This window comes from Malaclemys terrapin, chromosome 1 (genome assembly GCF_027887155.1).
Source record: "Malaclemys terrapin pileata isolate rMalTer1 chromosome 1, rMalTer1.hap1, whole genome shotgun sequence".
In the NCBI taxonomy this organism is placed as follows: Eukaryota; Metazoa; Chordata; order Testudines; family Emydidae; genus Malaclemys; species Malaclemys terrapin.
The window spans coordinates 210,755,253-210,770,937 of NC_071505.1; the positions used below are offsets into that span (position 1 = coordinate 210,755,253).

At 40.2% G+C, this 15,685-nt stretch overlaps 1 protein-coding gene across 2 annotated transcripts in view; it reads right to left on the reverse strand.

Annotated features, from left to right (window-relative positions):
- Window positions 1–15,685, reverse strand: part of POLA1 (DNA polymerase alpha 1, catalytic subunit) — a 332,559-nt gene that overhangs the window by 283,633 nt on the left and 33,241 nt on the right. For both annotated transcript variants that reach the window (XM_054005937.1, XM_054005938.1), the window contains exons 11-14: window positions 13,742–13,854; window positions 13,017–13,133; window positions 8,167–8,241; window positions 5,957–6,095 (exon numbers count right to left, since the gene is read on the reverse strand). In XM_054005937.1, the coding sequence (XP_053861912.1) occupies window positions 5,957–6,095; window positions 8,167–8,241; window positions 13,017–13,133; window positions 13,742–13,854 (444 nt within the window). The remainder of the gene's footprint in view (window positions 1–5,956; window positions 6,096–8,166; window positions 8,242–13,016; window positions 13,134–13,741; window positions 13,855–15,685) is intronic.

The window sequence follows — 15,685 nt, forward strand, 5'->3', positions numbered from 1 at the left end:
TTTCTTCTCCTGTGGGTAAGGGTGTGGTTTTGGAAAGAAAAAAAAAGGGAGATTAATAAATTTAAATGAAAGTCTGAAACGAGTTTGGGAATAAATTTAGGATGGCTTCTCAGCACCATCTTATCTTCGTGGAATGCTGTGCAAGAAGGGTTGGCCATGAGACTTTGGAGTTCACTGACTCTTCTGTCTGGTGTAGTGGGGATGATAAAAAGCTGTCTTGAGAGTAAGGTGGTATAGTATATTCAGAAGAGGATTCAAAGGGAGGCCTCAAAGGACATTATGATGATCCCACTCGGGAGGTGGCTCCATAAATCAGTGGGAAGCAACTCTTAAAAATCTGGATGCAGTAGTGTAGGAAAAAAAAACTAACATGACTCAGGGTGGGTGGCATGCCGGAATTGCTGCAAGGTGGGACTGTAACTGAACTGAATGAGAATCCAGAAAAATGTAGATGGATGATATAATCAAGGATCTTGGTAACAGGAACCTCCAACAGATCAAGGCTGCGCTGGGCTGCCCAAAAAGAAAATCTTTTCACCTCCGAGGAGCAGATTTTTCATTACTCACTAGGGACTCCTGCTTCACCATAGGATTTCTTGTACATAGAACAAACAGTCTCGGTCAGTGGCACTTAACAAGCCAACGTTCAAGCTGTCAAGTGCAACAAGTTCAAGTCCGGGTTCAATGTGACCTTTGTTCGGTGACATTATTTCTGAACAGTTTGGAATTGCTATTGGAGGCTGAGTTGACATTTGGAAGTGACCCATTAGCCAAAAATGCCTCAGCCAACAAGGAACTATCAGGATCTGCTGCATTCGGACTTTCCATATAATCCTGGATATTAGAGAGATGGAGACTTCGATTGCGCCATATGAGAAAGGTGTCTTGCATGGATCCTGGGCTCTGACCCCCTTTGAAACAAAGAAGACTGGGCACTTTGGGAGTGTCTACACTGCAGCTGGGAGCAAGTCCCAGCCCAGGTAGAGAGAGACTCATGCAAGCAGGGCATGGGCTATCATGCTAAAAATAGTAGTGTGGACATTGCAGCTCAGGCTCTCAAACCCACCCAACCATCCAGGCTTAAGACCTTGAGCTGCAAGCCTAAGCACCAACATCCGCACTGCTATTTTTAGGGCACTAACTTGAGCTCCACTACTGAGAGTCTGTCCACCCGGGCTAGGAGTGTGGACATACGCTTTGTGTTCTCTTGGATGGTGACTAAGCTTATAATGGGATTTCCCCACTGCTGAAATATTGGTCTGAGAAGGGAGCTCTGCTGAGGCCATTCATGACAGGTGATAGATTGTCTGCTGGAGAAAATCCGCTAAATTGTTGTTGGCTCCCGAAAGATGAAGAGCAATTGTCCATTATACCATGTCCATAATCGGATTGCTTCTTGGCACAAGGACAAAGGATGGGCACTTCCCTGCTGGTTTACATCATAAATTGATCTGTACAGTGAAATTCTTTAAAGCCAGGAGCAATGCTTTGCAAACTAATCTGATTGCTTGGAATTCTAGGACATTAATGAGGAGACTCATCTCCTTCTGGGACCATATCCCATGTATCTGAACATGGTCCAGATAAGCACCTCAACCAGTTCCTAAGGAGTGTGTAATCAATGCCTTTGTAGGTGAGGGCCCCCTTTTTGAAGATTCTGAGCATCTGTCCATGAATTTAGAAATCACCAAATACATGAGCTACAACTTCAACAAATACGTCCATTTGATGTTCCACAGGTTGATACGGGACTGGCTGATATTGGATGTAACACACATAGGTGATGGCTAGCGGCATCACATAAGTGAAAGCTGATGCAGTCTTACAGTTGGAGACAGGTTCTTACTGTGAGTGATTGATTTATCTTAATGTTGGAAAAGACTGTCTAGATAGACAGAAACTTCTCTTCTAGAAAGCATGCCTTTGCCGATTTGTACTCTATTGTCTGCAATGGGCTGAGTGATGATTCGTTGTAGTTTGTGATAAGGTCCAGCTCTCTAAACAGGTGGAGGACAAAGTTCAGAGTTGTAACAACATTCTGATGGTACCTGCCACCAATCAGCCAATTATCTAGATATGGACAGACATATGCCTTGTTTCCTTAAAAAGTGAGCTAAATATTTTGGGAGGACGCTCAGTGCTGTACAGAGGCTGAACAGCAGTACCTTGTATTGATAACGATTGGACCCTCCTGTGAATTGCAGATATATCCTATGGGCTGGTTGGATTGCAATATGGAATCATGTGTCTTGAAGGTAGACAGCCACAACACAGTCTTAAGCCTGCAAGCAAAGGATGATGGAGGCTGACATTACCATTCTGAATCTCAGGAATTTGTTCAGTTCTCTCAAGCCAAGGATAGGACAAAGATCCCATTTTTTCTTCACAGTAAGGAAACATCAGGCTTTTTTTTTTTTTAAATTCCACCTCCTCTATGCCTCTGAGGAGAAGCAGGGAGGCCGCTAATTCTTTCAGTTGATTTTCAGAAGAAGGGTCACCGCAGATGGATGGGGGAGAGGAGGCACAGACTGGAATTGTATAATGTACCTATAGAAGAGGACTTCTAGTACCCATTTATTGTTGGCTATTCCAGTCCAAACATGACAAAATAGGAAAAGATGGCATTCAAAGATAGGGTTCAGGGATGGTTCTAGTCTGGCTAGGTTATGACTCTTAACCTTTTTGTCAAACATGCTGTTTCAATGAAGTCACAGTGGCTGGTGACTGCAGCAGGTGGCCTCCTTTGAGTACACATGGGTTTCATCCTCAGAGGTTAATCAGGAGGCCATTGTTGAGAATAGGTGGACTCAGATTGAAATCTCTGGTATTTAAACCATGGCTCTGATATGCAAGTTGTTCAGATGTCAATGTGGCTTTGGAGTCTTTCAAGGAATGCAAGACTTCATCGGTTCAACTGCAAAATAAGTCTGCCATTCCTTTAAGGGGTTATGTATCTCCTTTGTGATGCTTGACACTTCAAGCCATAAAGCCTCTCCACTGTAGCTGCCATAAGCCACAGATCAAGCTGCAGTATCAAAAACATCCATAGCCACTTGTAGAGATGATTTTGCCACCAGTTACCATTCAAAGATTACAGACTTTAATTCCTCCTTAGCTTCTGGAGGAAGCTTGTTCACAGAGGAAGATAACCTGGTCCCATGCCAAAAAGTCATACTTAGTGAACAATGCTAAGTAATTGCTATGAGTAGTTGGAGCAAAGTGCAGGCATAAGCTTGCCTTCAAATGAGATCAAGCTTTCTAGAGACTTATCTTCAGAAGTGGCATGTGGTAGGCCAGGCTGCCTAGCTTTCTCCTATGCCACAGGAACTACCAAAGACACCGGGGTCAGAGGTATACAGAATGGTTCGAAAGCCCCTCTATGAAACTTAATATCTTTTTTTCCCCCCACTTGCTTTGCAGTTGGGCGAGGATATCAGGGCCCTGATATCTTTAGCTGGCTCCAAAAGGCCTTCATTTATAGGCCTTGCTAAACTGCCCAAAAGAGGAGGAAAGCAAATAATTGATGGGCCTTTCCCACAATCACTGATGTCTCAATCTCCAAGGTATCAACAATTCAAGATACCAACTCTTGAAAAGTTCTGAAATCATCTGGAGCTGATATGAGGGCAAAAGAGTCTGCCTTTTCAGGACATGATGATGATGGGTCTGTGGGAGAAGTTGAAGGATACTGGACCAGAGGTTCAGGACCTAACTCCTCTTTATCCACTCCCATCCCTGAGAACTTCCATGGGAGGTCTTGAAACTGAGGCCGCCGGAGAATGAGACCTACATCTGTGCAACAATCGGGAAGGAGACCCACTTCTAAAAGCACCCTAGTAAGCCTAAATAGGCATAGTGGAAAGTTGTATGCATATGGTTATAACCAGGTTAGTTAGGATACAGTTGACTGCCATCCACATGGTGGGTAAGCTGGGGCTCTGAAATGAGGGATTCTGGTCTGGAGGAATGAATCATCTCCTGGTCTTGGAGAGTGATGACGTGAAGGCTCCCAGCAGCATTGGATGGGGAAGAAAGTATGGTCAGGAAAAGGTCTCCTCTATCTGCAGTGCTGATCTCTCAGGCAAGGTCTGTACCAGGAGCTTAGCCATTTGAATCAGTGCCAGATGATGCACACTCAGTAGAAAAAATGGTATGGGAAAAAAGAGAACTTCCATCACCAATAATGCAATAACCAGAACAACAGTTAGTTCCTCAGTTGACAGTGTCAGTATTTCAATTTTTGGTTTAAAATAATCTGTATCAGATGTAGGGACCAGAGAAGCCTCAGAGCCCTTCAGTGCCAAGAAGAAAGTTGAATCAGTGTCACTTGCCCCTTTAGTACAAGAGGACTTCACTCTCCTCCAAAGAACTGAGTGTAAAGGAAATAGCTCTCCTTGAGGCCTCCTAACTTTTCCTTTCTCAAGGAAGTAAGATCAGTACCAGGTACCATGTTTGATCCAATGCTCTGATCTTACCTCAGTGTGGAAGAGGCAGTACTTGTCTTTGTTGCTGCAGCAGCTAACAGTGCTGAGCTTGTCTTTGGCTACCATGTCTTTATGGCCAGTGGGTCCCAGATTTGACTTCTTATGGATACCAACCTTTGCCGTTGCATCCTGGATGTCATGGGAGCACACAGACTAAGAGGTGGAAAGTCCCATCTTGGAGCTCCAGGCCCATTCTTGTGGGTCTGAAATGCCCCTCACAGGCTGCTCTATAAGACATAATTTTAGCCTCTCTCGATTTTCTTGTTCTGGAGAAGGGACAACTGGCAGATGGAGCATCAATTAGGCAGAAGGCTCTCACCAAGACAAAAGCAAACTGTCTGGATGGGGAATAAGCCAGTCACAAGGTGGGCAGGATTTGAAACTGCTATTTTAAGTGGTTGTGGCACAAAGTGCTGAGAGAAAATAAGTTTTTTTTAAAAATAAAGTATAAACGTAAAGAAAAAAATTAAAGAAAACGGGGGAGATATTTAAGGAATTAACCCTAATAAGCTAGATAAGGATAGATTTGGAGAATAGACTAAGGGGCAGCAGGCAGAATGCCTGGTTCCATCTCACTGCCACAGCTGGTAAGAGGGAACTAAGAGATGGTTGCAGCTGCTCTGCCCTTTATGCCCTGGGGTTGCTGGAAGCATGAAGACATGGAGGGAGCAGGCATGGCTCCAGAGACACTAATATTCAAAGATTCTGAATGTATATTAGGTGCACTTGCACACAGAGTGGGATCCCCATAGACAAACACTCAAACAATGACCGAAGTTGAAAGCTCACGGGGTGTTTCCAACCATGTCATTTTGTGTAAACTATTGATGGAGTAATTTGTACTGGGTATTATCCAGAAACAGTTCCAGAAGTCAGAGTAAAGTTAAAATTAAACACTTATGATCAAACACTGTCTTTAAGCCAAGCATGGCGATTGCCTAAATTCCTGTAACATTTTACATTGTGGCATTATTGGAGCTAAACTGACACTCAGAACCATTTAGAAATTCGGTCACAGAATCAAATCAAGTTTTTCTTTCCCACTCCTCTTTAAGGGGGTATCACAAGAAGCCCAGTCACCTTACTACTGTGGTGCCGTTGCCCACAGGCTATACCTTTTTGTATAAAAAATGACATTCTGAAGGATCAAGTCACAAAGAGCACAAAACAGAGAGTACAGAATTGGGGGGGGGGGGGGGGGAAGGGTGAAGGAAGCAAAGAAGGAAATCAGCTCAAGAGTGGTCAACAGTGAAAATAGACCAAATAGGCAAACCTTGCTTGCCTCTCAGAATAAACGGCTTTCTAATAGGTCCTGTTTGTGAAATCTAAAAACATCACTTCTCCTAATACTGCCCTCAAGGACTTCTAATCTAAAACATTTGACAAGATAGAACTGATCAACTCATCTACCATTCCCTTCCAAATTTATTTTTCAGCAATCTATTAAGTATTTGACATGCAAATCCTCATACGTGGATTTTTTATTTCCAGCCAGCTTGGTCCTTTGATCTTCCTACTCATCAAGAGAAGTTCCAGGCTAGAAGTGTTCGTTCCAAACACATGAGAAAATGTCTCTCCTTTCAAATCTTGAGGAAGCCGGGGGAATTCAGCCTGACATAATCAAAAGAAAGGGGTAAGTCATTGTATTAAAAAAAAAAAAAAAAAAAAAAAAGGCATGTCAACATATTATGCTCAAGCAGCAGTATAAACAAACTAAACCATATCTGAAATGGGCCAGTTTTACAGGGGTGAAACTCCATCACATCAGAAGAATACTTTTTGGGTTGCTATAATACAGACTATTGTTTTAACAAAACTCTACATAAGTAGGTTTTGACTAATTCCATTTTTACCAGTAAATATCTGCAAGCATCTATTTCTCCAAACTTACACAAACCAATGAAAAGGTATTCCCATCAATAATAACTGAAATGTACAGAAATGCAAAGTAAGAAAAATGCTGCTTGAGAACTTGAGTCAGAATCCACTGAATTTTGAATAAGGCTTGTTACAAACTAGTGAATGAAAAGTAAAAACAGGTATGATTTGCTGATTTAAAGATATTTACTCTGTATATTTTGACATATGATGTTGACAATTTGTGTTTTCATGAATTTTTTTTTTTTTTTTTTTAAAATGGAGATATCCCATCTCCTAGAACTGGAAGGGACCTTGAAAGGTCATTGAGTCCAGCCCCCTTCCTTCACTAGCAGGACCAAGTACTGATTTTGCCCCAGATCCCTAAGTGGCTCAATCCCCCTCAAGGATTGAGCTCACAACCCTGGGTTTAGCAGGCTAATGCTCAAACCACTGAGCTATCCCTCCCCCCTAAAAGCTTTATAAAGCTTAACTTTTTGAAACTCAATGTCTACTGTAATTAAAAAAAATTGTCCTGCCTCCTCTTCAAATTTTCCCCAACTGTGAAAATTTAAATAGAAAAAAAAAGAAAAAAAAATGCTTAAAAATAAACCCACATTATCTGTGGAAATTATTTAAAAAAAAAAAAAAATGGAAATCTGCAAGCCTACACACAAGCCAGGAAATTGATCCAAAAAGATACACGCCAAAATCTGCGTGCATAGGGGAAATAAGAGTATGTTGGTATCAGCCATGACCCACATAACTCAACATTTTTAATATAGAAACTGCTTAAATAAATACTGGAAGTTAATTATATTGTTTTATGCATCTGACAGCTTTCCAGCTACATCCACTGTTTGCAGACTGATAAGATTGGAATGCTCCTGAAGTGCTAAAGCAGCATTTTGGGCAGCTAACATGCATTTACTTTACCCTTCAGATATGACCTTAATCCCTGCAAAGTGGCTGAACGCATTAAGTTGGTGCCTGTAATGTCCCCTTATCAGCAATTAACAAAAGATATTTAGAAGGGAATACTGTCAATTTGAAACCTAGTCAATTTTTTTTAAAATGATTAAAATTAGTTGTTACTATCCCTGTCCCAGAGTCCTGCTGGGAACTTGTGTGTCTGTTACTGTATTTCCCTCATTTCTAAAGAAAGTTTCTCTTGCCCTGGAGCCTCATAAAAGAGGAATACAAATAGGACATTTGTGTATAGTAAGTTTCACTATCACAAGGCACTTAAGCATATGCCTGATTTTAGGCTGAGAACAGTCTCACCTGGGTGTTTAAAGTTACACACATTTAAATACATTGTTTAACTGAGGCCAAAGGGCACAAAAGTAAACAAAAAAATAAAAAAGAAAGCCTGACTAATCAGGAATAAATACTTCCATAATAAATACCTCCATCATTAACATTGATGAATGAGATTTTAGTTTTAATTTCTTCGTGTTTTATTTTTTGGGGAGTGCAGCTAAAACCGAGATAAATTGAAAGCTTTAGTAGATCTAGGATATACGGATTTAAAATGTTTTAATTTGCTATTCACTTTCAGTTTCATTGTAATTAACTAGCTACAGCAGGGACTGGCCAGCACATCAATGATATAAGGAAAACAAACAAACAAAAACCCATCAAGTTAAATAAGCTCCAAAAGACAAATTTTAAAAATAAAAAGCAACTAGTTTACATGTTGCAAAGTGGGTGTAGCCATAAGTTAAGGACAAAATTCTGTTATTATATGTACTTATGTAAATAAGATTAAGTTCAATAGAACTATTCCAGCGATGTGGCCTCTCATCAGATTAGTTTTACTCACCGAGTACCTAACTTCTAGGTAGTCAGACTTTGCTGGAACATCCGGGATCTCAAAAGCATAATTCTTTTCAACTTTCTATGCAAAATAAAAACATTTTAAATACTATGTATTAGGTGCTAAGATTTTTCTTTAAATATCAGTATACTGAACATTCATTCTTTCCAATAAGAGAAAAAAAGGAATAAAAACCAAACGTGATGCAAATGCTCATTCATCTGATCTCATTACTCTCCTTACAGCAGCTATAAAGCTTAGCCTCCCTTTGCTATTGGACAAGTAGGTCTCTAACATCATGTTCATAAGTTACTAGCGATGCTAAACAGGCTCCAACCACACTTAGTCCGTGTCCACACTGCACTTTTATCGTTAAAAAAAAAAAAAAAAAACTTGTGTCACTCAGGAGTGGGGGGGAGAGGGGGGGGGGGGGGGGGGAGGGAAATACCCCTAAACTACAAAAGTTTTAAAGACGAAAAGCACCAGTGTAGACTAAGCCGACGAAGCTACTGTCCCTCATTGGGAGTGGTTTTATTTTGTCATCAGGAGAGCTCTCTCCTGGCGACAAAGAGTGGCTACACTGCCTGCCTTACAACGGCACGGCTATAGTGGCACAGCTGCGCCATTGTAAGCTGCGCAGTGTAGACACAGCCTTACTGTTCAGAACTATGTTAAAATTTCCTGGAGACTAAGGATTCCGGATTTGCGTGGCTATCCTGTGCTATTGCACCAGCTGGAGAACAGCACATTGCACCCATTATGCAAACAGATGGTGAAGAGTCACTTGTGGCACGTGTGATTTGTATTGCCATAGGTCCTACTGGCTCTAGTCATAGACCAGGACTCCACTACTGTCTTGTCTTTTTTAAAGACATAGGTTCAAACCACTTCTTGTGGATTTAACCTGACTATGGAGTAAAAGAGAGCATGTGAGCCTCTGTTCATAACTACAGTGAAGTGTAAAGAGCCGTAAAAATGCTATCTGCCCATTAAGTGTTCTTTCAGAAATTAGACATGGAGGAGCAATGATTAGCCGTTAAGTTTCAAAACTTCCTTGATTGAAGTGATCTTCCCTTTGTTCCAATATAAATCATCATCAGGTCGTGGATTAGATGTAGTTCTATTGAGCGGGTCACATCAGCTTGGTATGTAGCAATATTTTCACTTAAGTATTTTCAATCATTTTGTAAGAAGAGGTTTTTGAGCAGCGCTGCTGCAAAAGTGCAAGCCCTGCCAGCTATCAACTGAAATTTACAGGATTCTGGTCAGCTTCACCGCTGCTCTTCAGAGAATCTTGTCAGTTTTGCTACTGCTAATCACATCAATTTCAGTCAGCAGCTGTTGGGGTGTCCAAGAGCATATTTTGTTTCAGAAATATCATGTGTCAGTGTTTTCAAAAAGGAAACTTATGGAATTTCCAGTTTCTGGGAAATTTCAATTTTTACTCTGAACTGGAACAAAACCAAATTTTCCCACAAACCAGAAATCCACGTAGCCACTGTAGCTATGCACTTTGCACATGAAAACAAAGCAGATTAATTTTATAGCAAGTTGACTTCAGATGCCAATGCCTTTTTCAAAATAAATTGATTATAATGGAGGAAATAATTAATGAAAACTTCTTCCAAATATTTCAAAAATAGCCCTGTTAACGGATGAACTGAATATATACATTAAAGCTACAGGACAAAATTTTAGAGCCAATCTTTTTTTCAAAAAAAGTAAGTAACTGTTTAAGCCTACTGGCTTTGGAGAAGCTAATTTACAATTTTAAAATCGACCTCAAGGAAAGCTGTATTTGTGTCTTAGGGCCTGATCCTGCAGCTCCCATTGAAATCAAAGGCAACTTGAGGGAGGAGAATTTCAAAGAATTGGCAAACTAGAAAGCAAGCCTTTTACTACTTAGCTTTGTTTATTGAAAGATAAAGAACAGGCCAGGCATGTTTTAATACTGAAGTATTAATGCCTCAATAAAAGGCATGTTCTTTTAAAAAAAAAAAAGTTCATATGATATGCAGTTTTGTGATTAAAAGGTATCAAATTTTTCCCATCCTTTTTTGACAATGCAGGAACTATGATTAGCTAAAGTATGCTTATATAGTATTCAAAGCTTTATAGGAGACCATTCCCCCTATCCTTCCCCATCTAGCTAGTCTTAATATACAGAGAAAAGTCAATTCAGACCTGGTAGCAAATTCCCATCTGAACAGTACGATACAACATTTGTTTGTTCTCTCTCTCAGATCAGTATTTGGTCTTCACACAGAAGGCCTTTGTTTGATATCTTGCTATGCAATGAATAAAGCTATCATCATTATCATCATATTGAAATACAGGCCTGTCTATCTGACAAGATTTGTACTGGGGTAAACACCCAGTGCAACACCCAGTGTAGACACACTGCACCTATATAAAAGAGGGTTTTGCACTGTGGCTTACCCCACTTTCAACATCTATAATCTCAACCTGCAGTTGTATCTTTATTTTAATCTGTTATCTCTCCTGTATCATCTTTTAACTGTCACTCTGCACGTGCACAAGGTTTTTTTTTGTTTGTTTTTTGTTTTTTAAAAGTTCTTCTGATCCTTCAGCACCTTTTCAAAGGACAATCCAAAGCATGCTTTCAAGTCATTGTTATTGAAGCCCACTTCATTAAACTTTAGTTATTTTCTCAACTTCAGGGTTCTTCAGATTTCTCTTCCTGAGCAGTGAGCTAGCATATCCCTGCTTTATACCCAATCTTAAAACTACCCACCTACATCTCCCATTTACAAGTACAAGTACATTATAATAAGAACATCCAAGTAGAAACAGTGAAAAAAATTCAAAGGTAAACTTGTCAGAATTATTTTGATCATAAGAAAATCTGAAACAGATGAAATATGTGTTGCTGGAAGGCGCCAAAGAAGCATGCAATCTGTCCACTATTGAAGGCTGAAAATATTGCACTAGATTACATATTGCTGCACAGATGTATGATATTTATTGGGTGAACTTGCTATTTGGGAGGCATTTGGGAAGCACTTGCATTTCCATCATGCTTTAGAACATTTAGAGTTGTCCATCAATATTTTGATTTTCCCCTCATTTTACACACCTGTGTTTTTATTCATTCTTCCTCTGTTTTCCTCTGCCTTTCAAACCTCTTGTCAAACATTTTACACAAGGGTTTAATGACAGCACTGATCACTAATCCCAGAAAATCAAAACTAATCCCAAAGTTACACTGTAATTCTTTGTGAACTCTCAACTTGATACTCCAAGAAAGTAGGAAGAGCTATCTGAGCACTTAATTGAAGAAACATGATGCTAGTGTTGTACTCATCTTCATCCAAGTCTGGACTGCAAAGAGACACTTGCATTTTATCCACACATATTAAAGAGGGAAAAGGGAAAGAAAAGTTAATGAGTGCTTGTGAAGTGATTGAATAAGCTTCCCAACACAGCTCTAGTAATGCACTTCAGTCCAAATTTGTGATGCCCTTGCTAGCACAATTTCTGCATATTTTGCTTTGCAGAACTGTACCTTTATGAACAGATTCCTCAGATACCTATTCTCTATCCCACACCGTGTCTGCCTCTATTTTCCAATAGAGCAATCTTTTCCGCTTCACCATTCTCTTAACTGCTTGTAGAGTGGCCCAAATACGTAGTGGAATCACAAATGTCAAGCACAACTAGGGATCCAATGAACAGTTTAAATCTCAAGATGGCATCCTAATTCCCACAAAAAGGGAACGTTATCTGTCTTATTAATGGTTTACAGTACGTAGTGTCTAGAAGGTCCAGCCAAGATCAGGACCCCCTAATGTGCTAGGCATTGTACAGTCATATAAAAAACAGTTCCTGCCCCCAGAGAGCTTAAAATCTAAAGAGAAAAACAACAGATAAAAAGTGGAAGGGAAAAAATAAGCAACAAGGTGAAGCAATTTGTACAATGTCACTGCAGGTCAATGGAAGAAAAATCAAAGAACCAAATTTCAAGTCCTAGCCCAGTGCCCTATCCAGAGGGACACAGGTGGTTTTTCCCCCTTATGCTCAATATTCATTACAAAAATTAGGATGTTTAAGAGAAATGAATATTGGCAGTCCAGGAATCAGTACTGTTAGCATCACAGAAGGACTGCAGTTTAGTTGCTAGCTCACCTGGGCATGTACACTTTCTCTATTCTAGTAAGTGAAGCCATGTTGTGTGTATCCCTCAGCAAGCTTTGGGCAAAAAAGTGCATTACAGTAAACTGGAAGTGCTACATAAATGTAGTACACTGACTTCTAGTATATGTGGCAGAGACAGGGGGAAGAAGGAAGACCTTGAACCAGGTCCATTAGTGGTTTGGGGTTCACAATATAGAAACAAAATTGATACCCAAAGTTGTGTTGGCTAAAACTGTACTATTAACTAATCTGCTGGCAGGATTTTAGCAAGGTTTGACATTTATAATCATGATGGCACGTATACAAACTGTTTGGTCATAACCATATTTGAAAACTGTTTTGAATGTAACAAGTCCTAGTAAGAAAAGTCAGGACACAGCCTTAGATCTCAAAGAAAGCTGACTTCTCACACAGAGATGATGATGCTGACCTTTTATCAATATTCTGCCATTAATCATATTAGCTTTGGGGTTAAAATTCTGTTCTATACTAGGCCCATCTCCAAACTCTGTTTCACTTATTCTTGAGTTGAGAAAGATTCAGATTGTCACTGTTACAGGAAAACATACACATACATGCAAGTTATAACTTTGCCTTTTCCACCCATACACCAACCAGCATGGCTATCCACTGAAAGTTTTCTGCCCTCCAAAAACAGAAAAATAGGAAGGGATTGAGTGGGATGTACAAAAGAGACAAACCTTGGATCTGAACTTCATGATCTTGTATTTTACAGCAATCTGGTCATTAAATTCTTGGTAGATGTTCATCATAGTCACAGGATTCTCTGTCTCTTTACCAGAAGTTAGGTCCATTTGCTTTAAAGAGAGTAAAATCAAATTATTTTATTTACAGATTGTGACAACAAACATTAACAAGTCAGCAAAATTTAGGGTTATTTTAATGGGTAAACTGACATACAATCAAAGCTTGTAGCCAAGGAATATTATGGCACCAAAATAAAGGACAGAGGGTCCTGTGGCACCTTTAAGACTAAAGGAAGTATTGGGAGCATAAGCTTTCGTGGGTAAGCTTTCGTGGGTAAGAACCTCACTTCTTCAGATACATCTGAAGGACCCTCTGTTGCTTTTTACAGATTCAGACTAACACGACTACCCCTCTGATACAAAGTAAAGGAGTTCACAAAATGTAAAATTTATGAAATGTTACTTAAAACAGAGGACTTGGAAACTTAACATGGTAAGCAGGAGATCACCCAAGAAAACTGCCACCATTAGTTTCAGGTAAAGGAACTGTCCTTTTCCTAGCCACCTCATTATAGCTTGAAAATCAAGGATATTCTACTCAGCATGATGAATATCACATATGCAACAATCAGCACAGCTTGTTTTTTCCATGTAAGCAAGTCAGAAGGCATTTTACTTCAATAGCTTCCCATCAGCAGCCCACTGAAATTCAGGCCTACCATCTCACGTGGCAGTAGATAGATAATTCTCTCAATATTTTTCACTGTCACACAACAGCTGACATAGGTCTCTGCTGATTCAATCCACACTTTACCAAACAGAAATACCACACCTGAGAAAGGAAGAAAAGACTAGATATTAGGGAACGAAAAATTCTCAAAGATGCTGCTAGCAGAAAAGCTGCCACTTTAAAGTATAAGTGAAGAAAGATTAATTCACCCACAGGACCAAAGTAATTTCCAATTTGTATTCCCTGACAGTTCCATCTACTGACAGACAGTGCTCTACAAATATCTAAGCAATCACTTTATAAACCTAGTACTTATGTGGTCCTTAACCATCCACCTCCAAAACTGTGGTAACCAAGCAATGTCAAGCACAGAAGATGGCATCACACCACTATCTTCTGTTCTCAGAGTTCTATTCTTACAGCTTCTCATTCCCCCTAAAGAAAAAGTAGGTGAAGAAAGAAAATGCTGAAATACGTGTGGTGTCAATTAATAAAAGGTTCGAACCTTCCAGATGGAGGGGTGTTAGATGGTAACCAAGACAATGAAGTTTTTTCCTTACTCAGTTCTCCAAGGTTAAGACTCCTTTGTACCCAATTAAGTTGGTGGAAGGCCTTTTGCAATCCACTGAAAATTTCACTAAATAGATTTATCAGCTTCAAGTCCCAAACTTACGAATTTTCGCAGCAATAATTCCCGTAGTAAAATCCAGAAAGTTTTATATTTGACAATTCACTGCTCAAAAGAATAGCACACACAAAAAACAAGACCCCACAAGTACAACAATCTTTCCTGCAACTCATGGTCAATGAAATAATTCCCTTGCCCCAAGGGCTCTCCTGCAAGGTGCTTGTCACCTGTCTTGTTCAGTGAGTATATGGGGCCACTAGGAGGGTTAGTGAGGAGAGTTCATTGCATTCAGTATGCTGATGGTACCCAGCTCTACATCCCCATCACATTTGACTCTGCTGGAGCAATGGGATGCGTTTCCTAGTGCCTAGAAAACTTAGGTCTTGGACGACAGCTAGCTGGTTGTGACTCCATCGAGGTAATAGAGAGAGAATGGTGAGGTTAGGGGAAGCAACTGGACTTTGGTGGAACTTACATCAGTGCCCCTCACAAAGGGAGTGCAACAGTACAGGTTGACAACTTGGGGATGCTGTTAAATTCAGGGTGCTCCTGGATGTCCAGGTAAACGGTGTAGCCAAGACAGCTTTTTCACCAATCTTTTCTTTTCATTGTGGACCTTGCCACAATTATCCACATCTGCATCACCGCAAGATTAAAGGTACAACAAACCAGCTATAATGCACGCTACATGGGATTACACCTTGGAAACATTTGAAAGCTGAAGCTAGCACAGAATGCTGCAGTCCACTTAAGTGGACTTGTAAGATGGGAGCACATTAAACCAGTGCTGTTACCTTTCAATCAGCTTCTGGGTAGAATTCAGGAGTTTGGTTTTAACTAGGCTTGGAAGGATTTTATTTTTATTGGTAAATGTTGATTTCACCCCCCCCCCACCACCACCACACACACACACAAATATTTCTATTGATGATGGTAGAAATTTACAGACAGGAAAAATTAAGAAAATTGCTGCTCAAGAACAAGGATGTTTACTCTGTATAGCCTGACATGTGATGTCAACAATTTGTTTTAAGAACATAAGAACGGCCATACTGGGTCAGACCAAAGGTCCATCCAGCCCAGTATCCTGTCTACTGACAGTGGCTAGTGCCAGCTGCCCCAAAGGGAGTGAACCTAACAGGTAACGATCAAGTAATCTCTCTTCTGCCATCCATCTCCACCCTCTGACAAACAGAGGCTAGGGACACCATTCCTTACCCATCCTGGCTAATAGCCATTAATGGATTTAACCTCCATGAATTTATCTAGTTCTTTTAAACCCTGTTATAGTCCTAGCCTTCACAA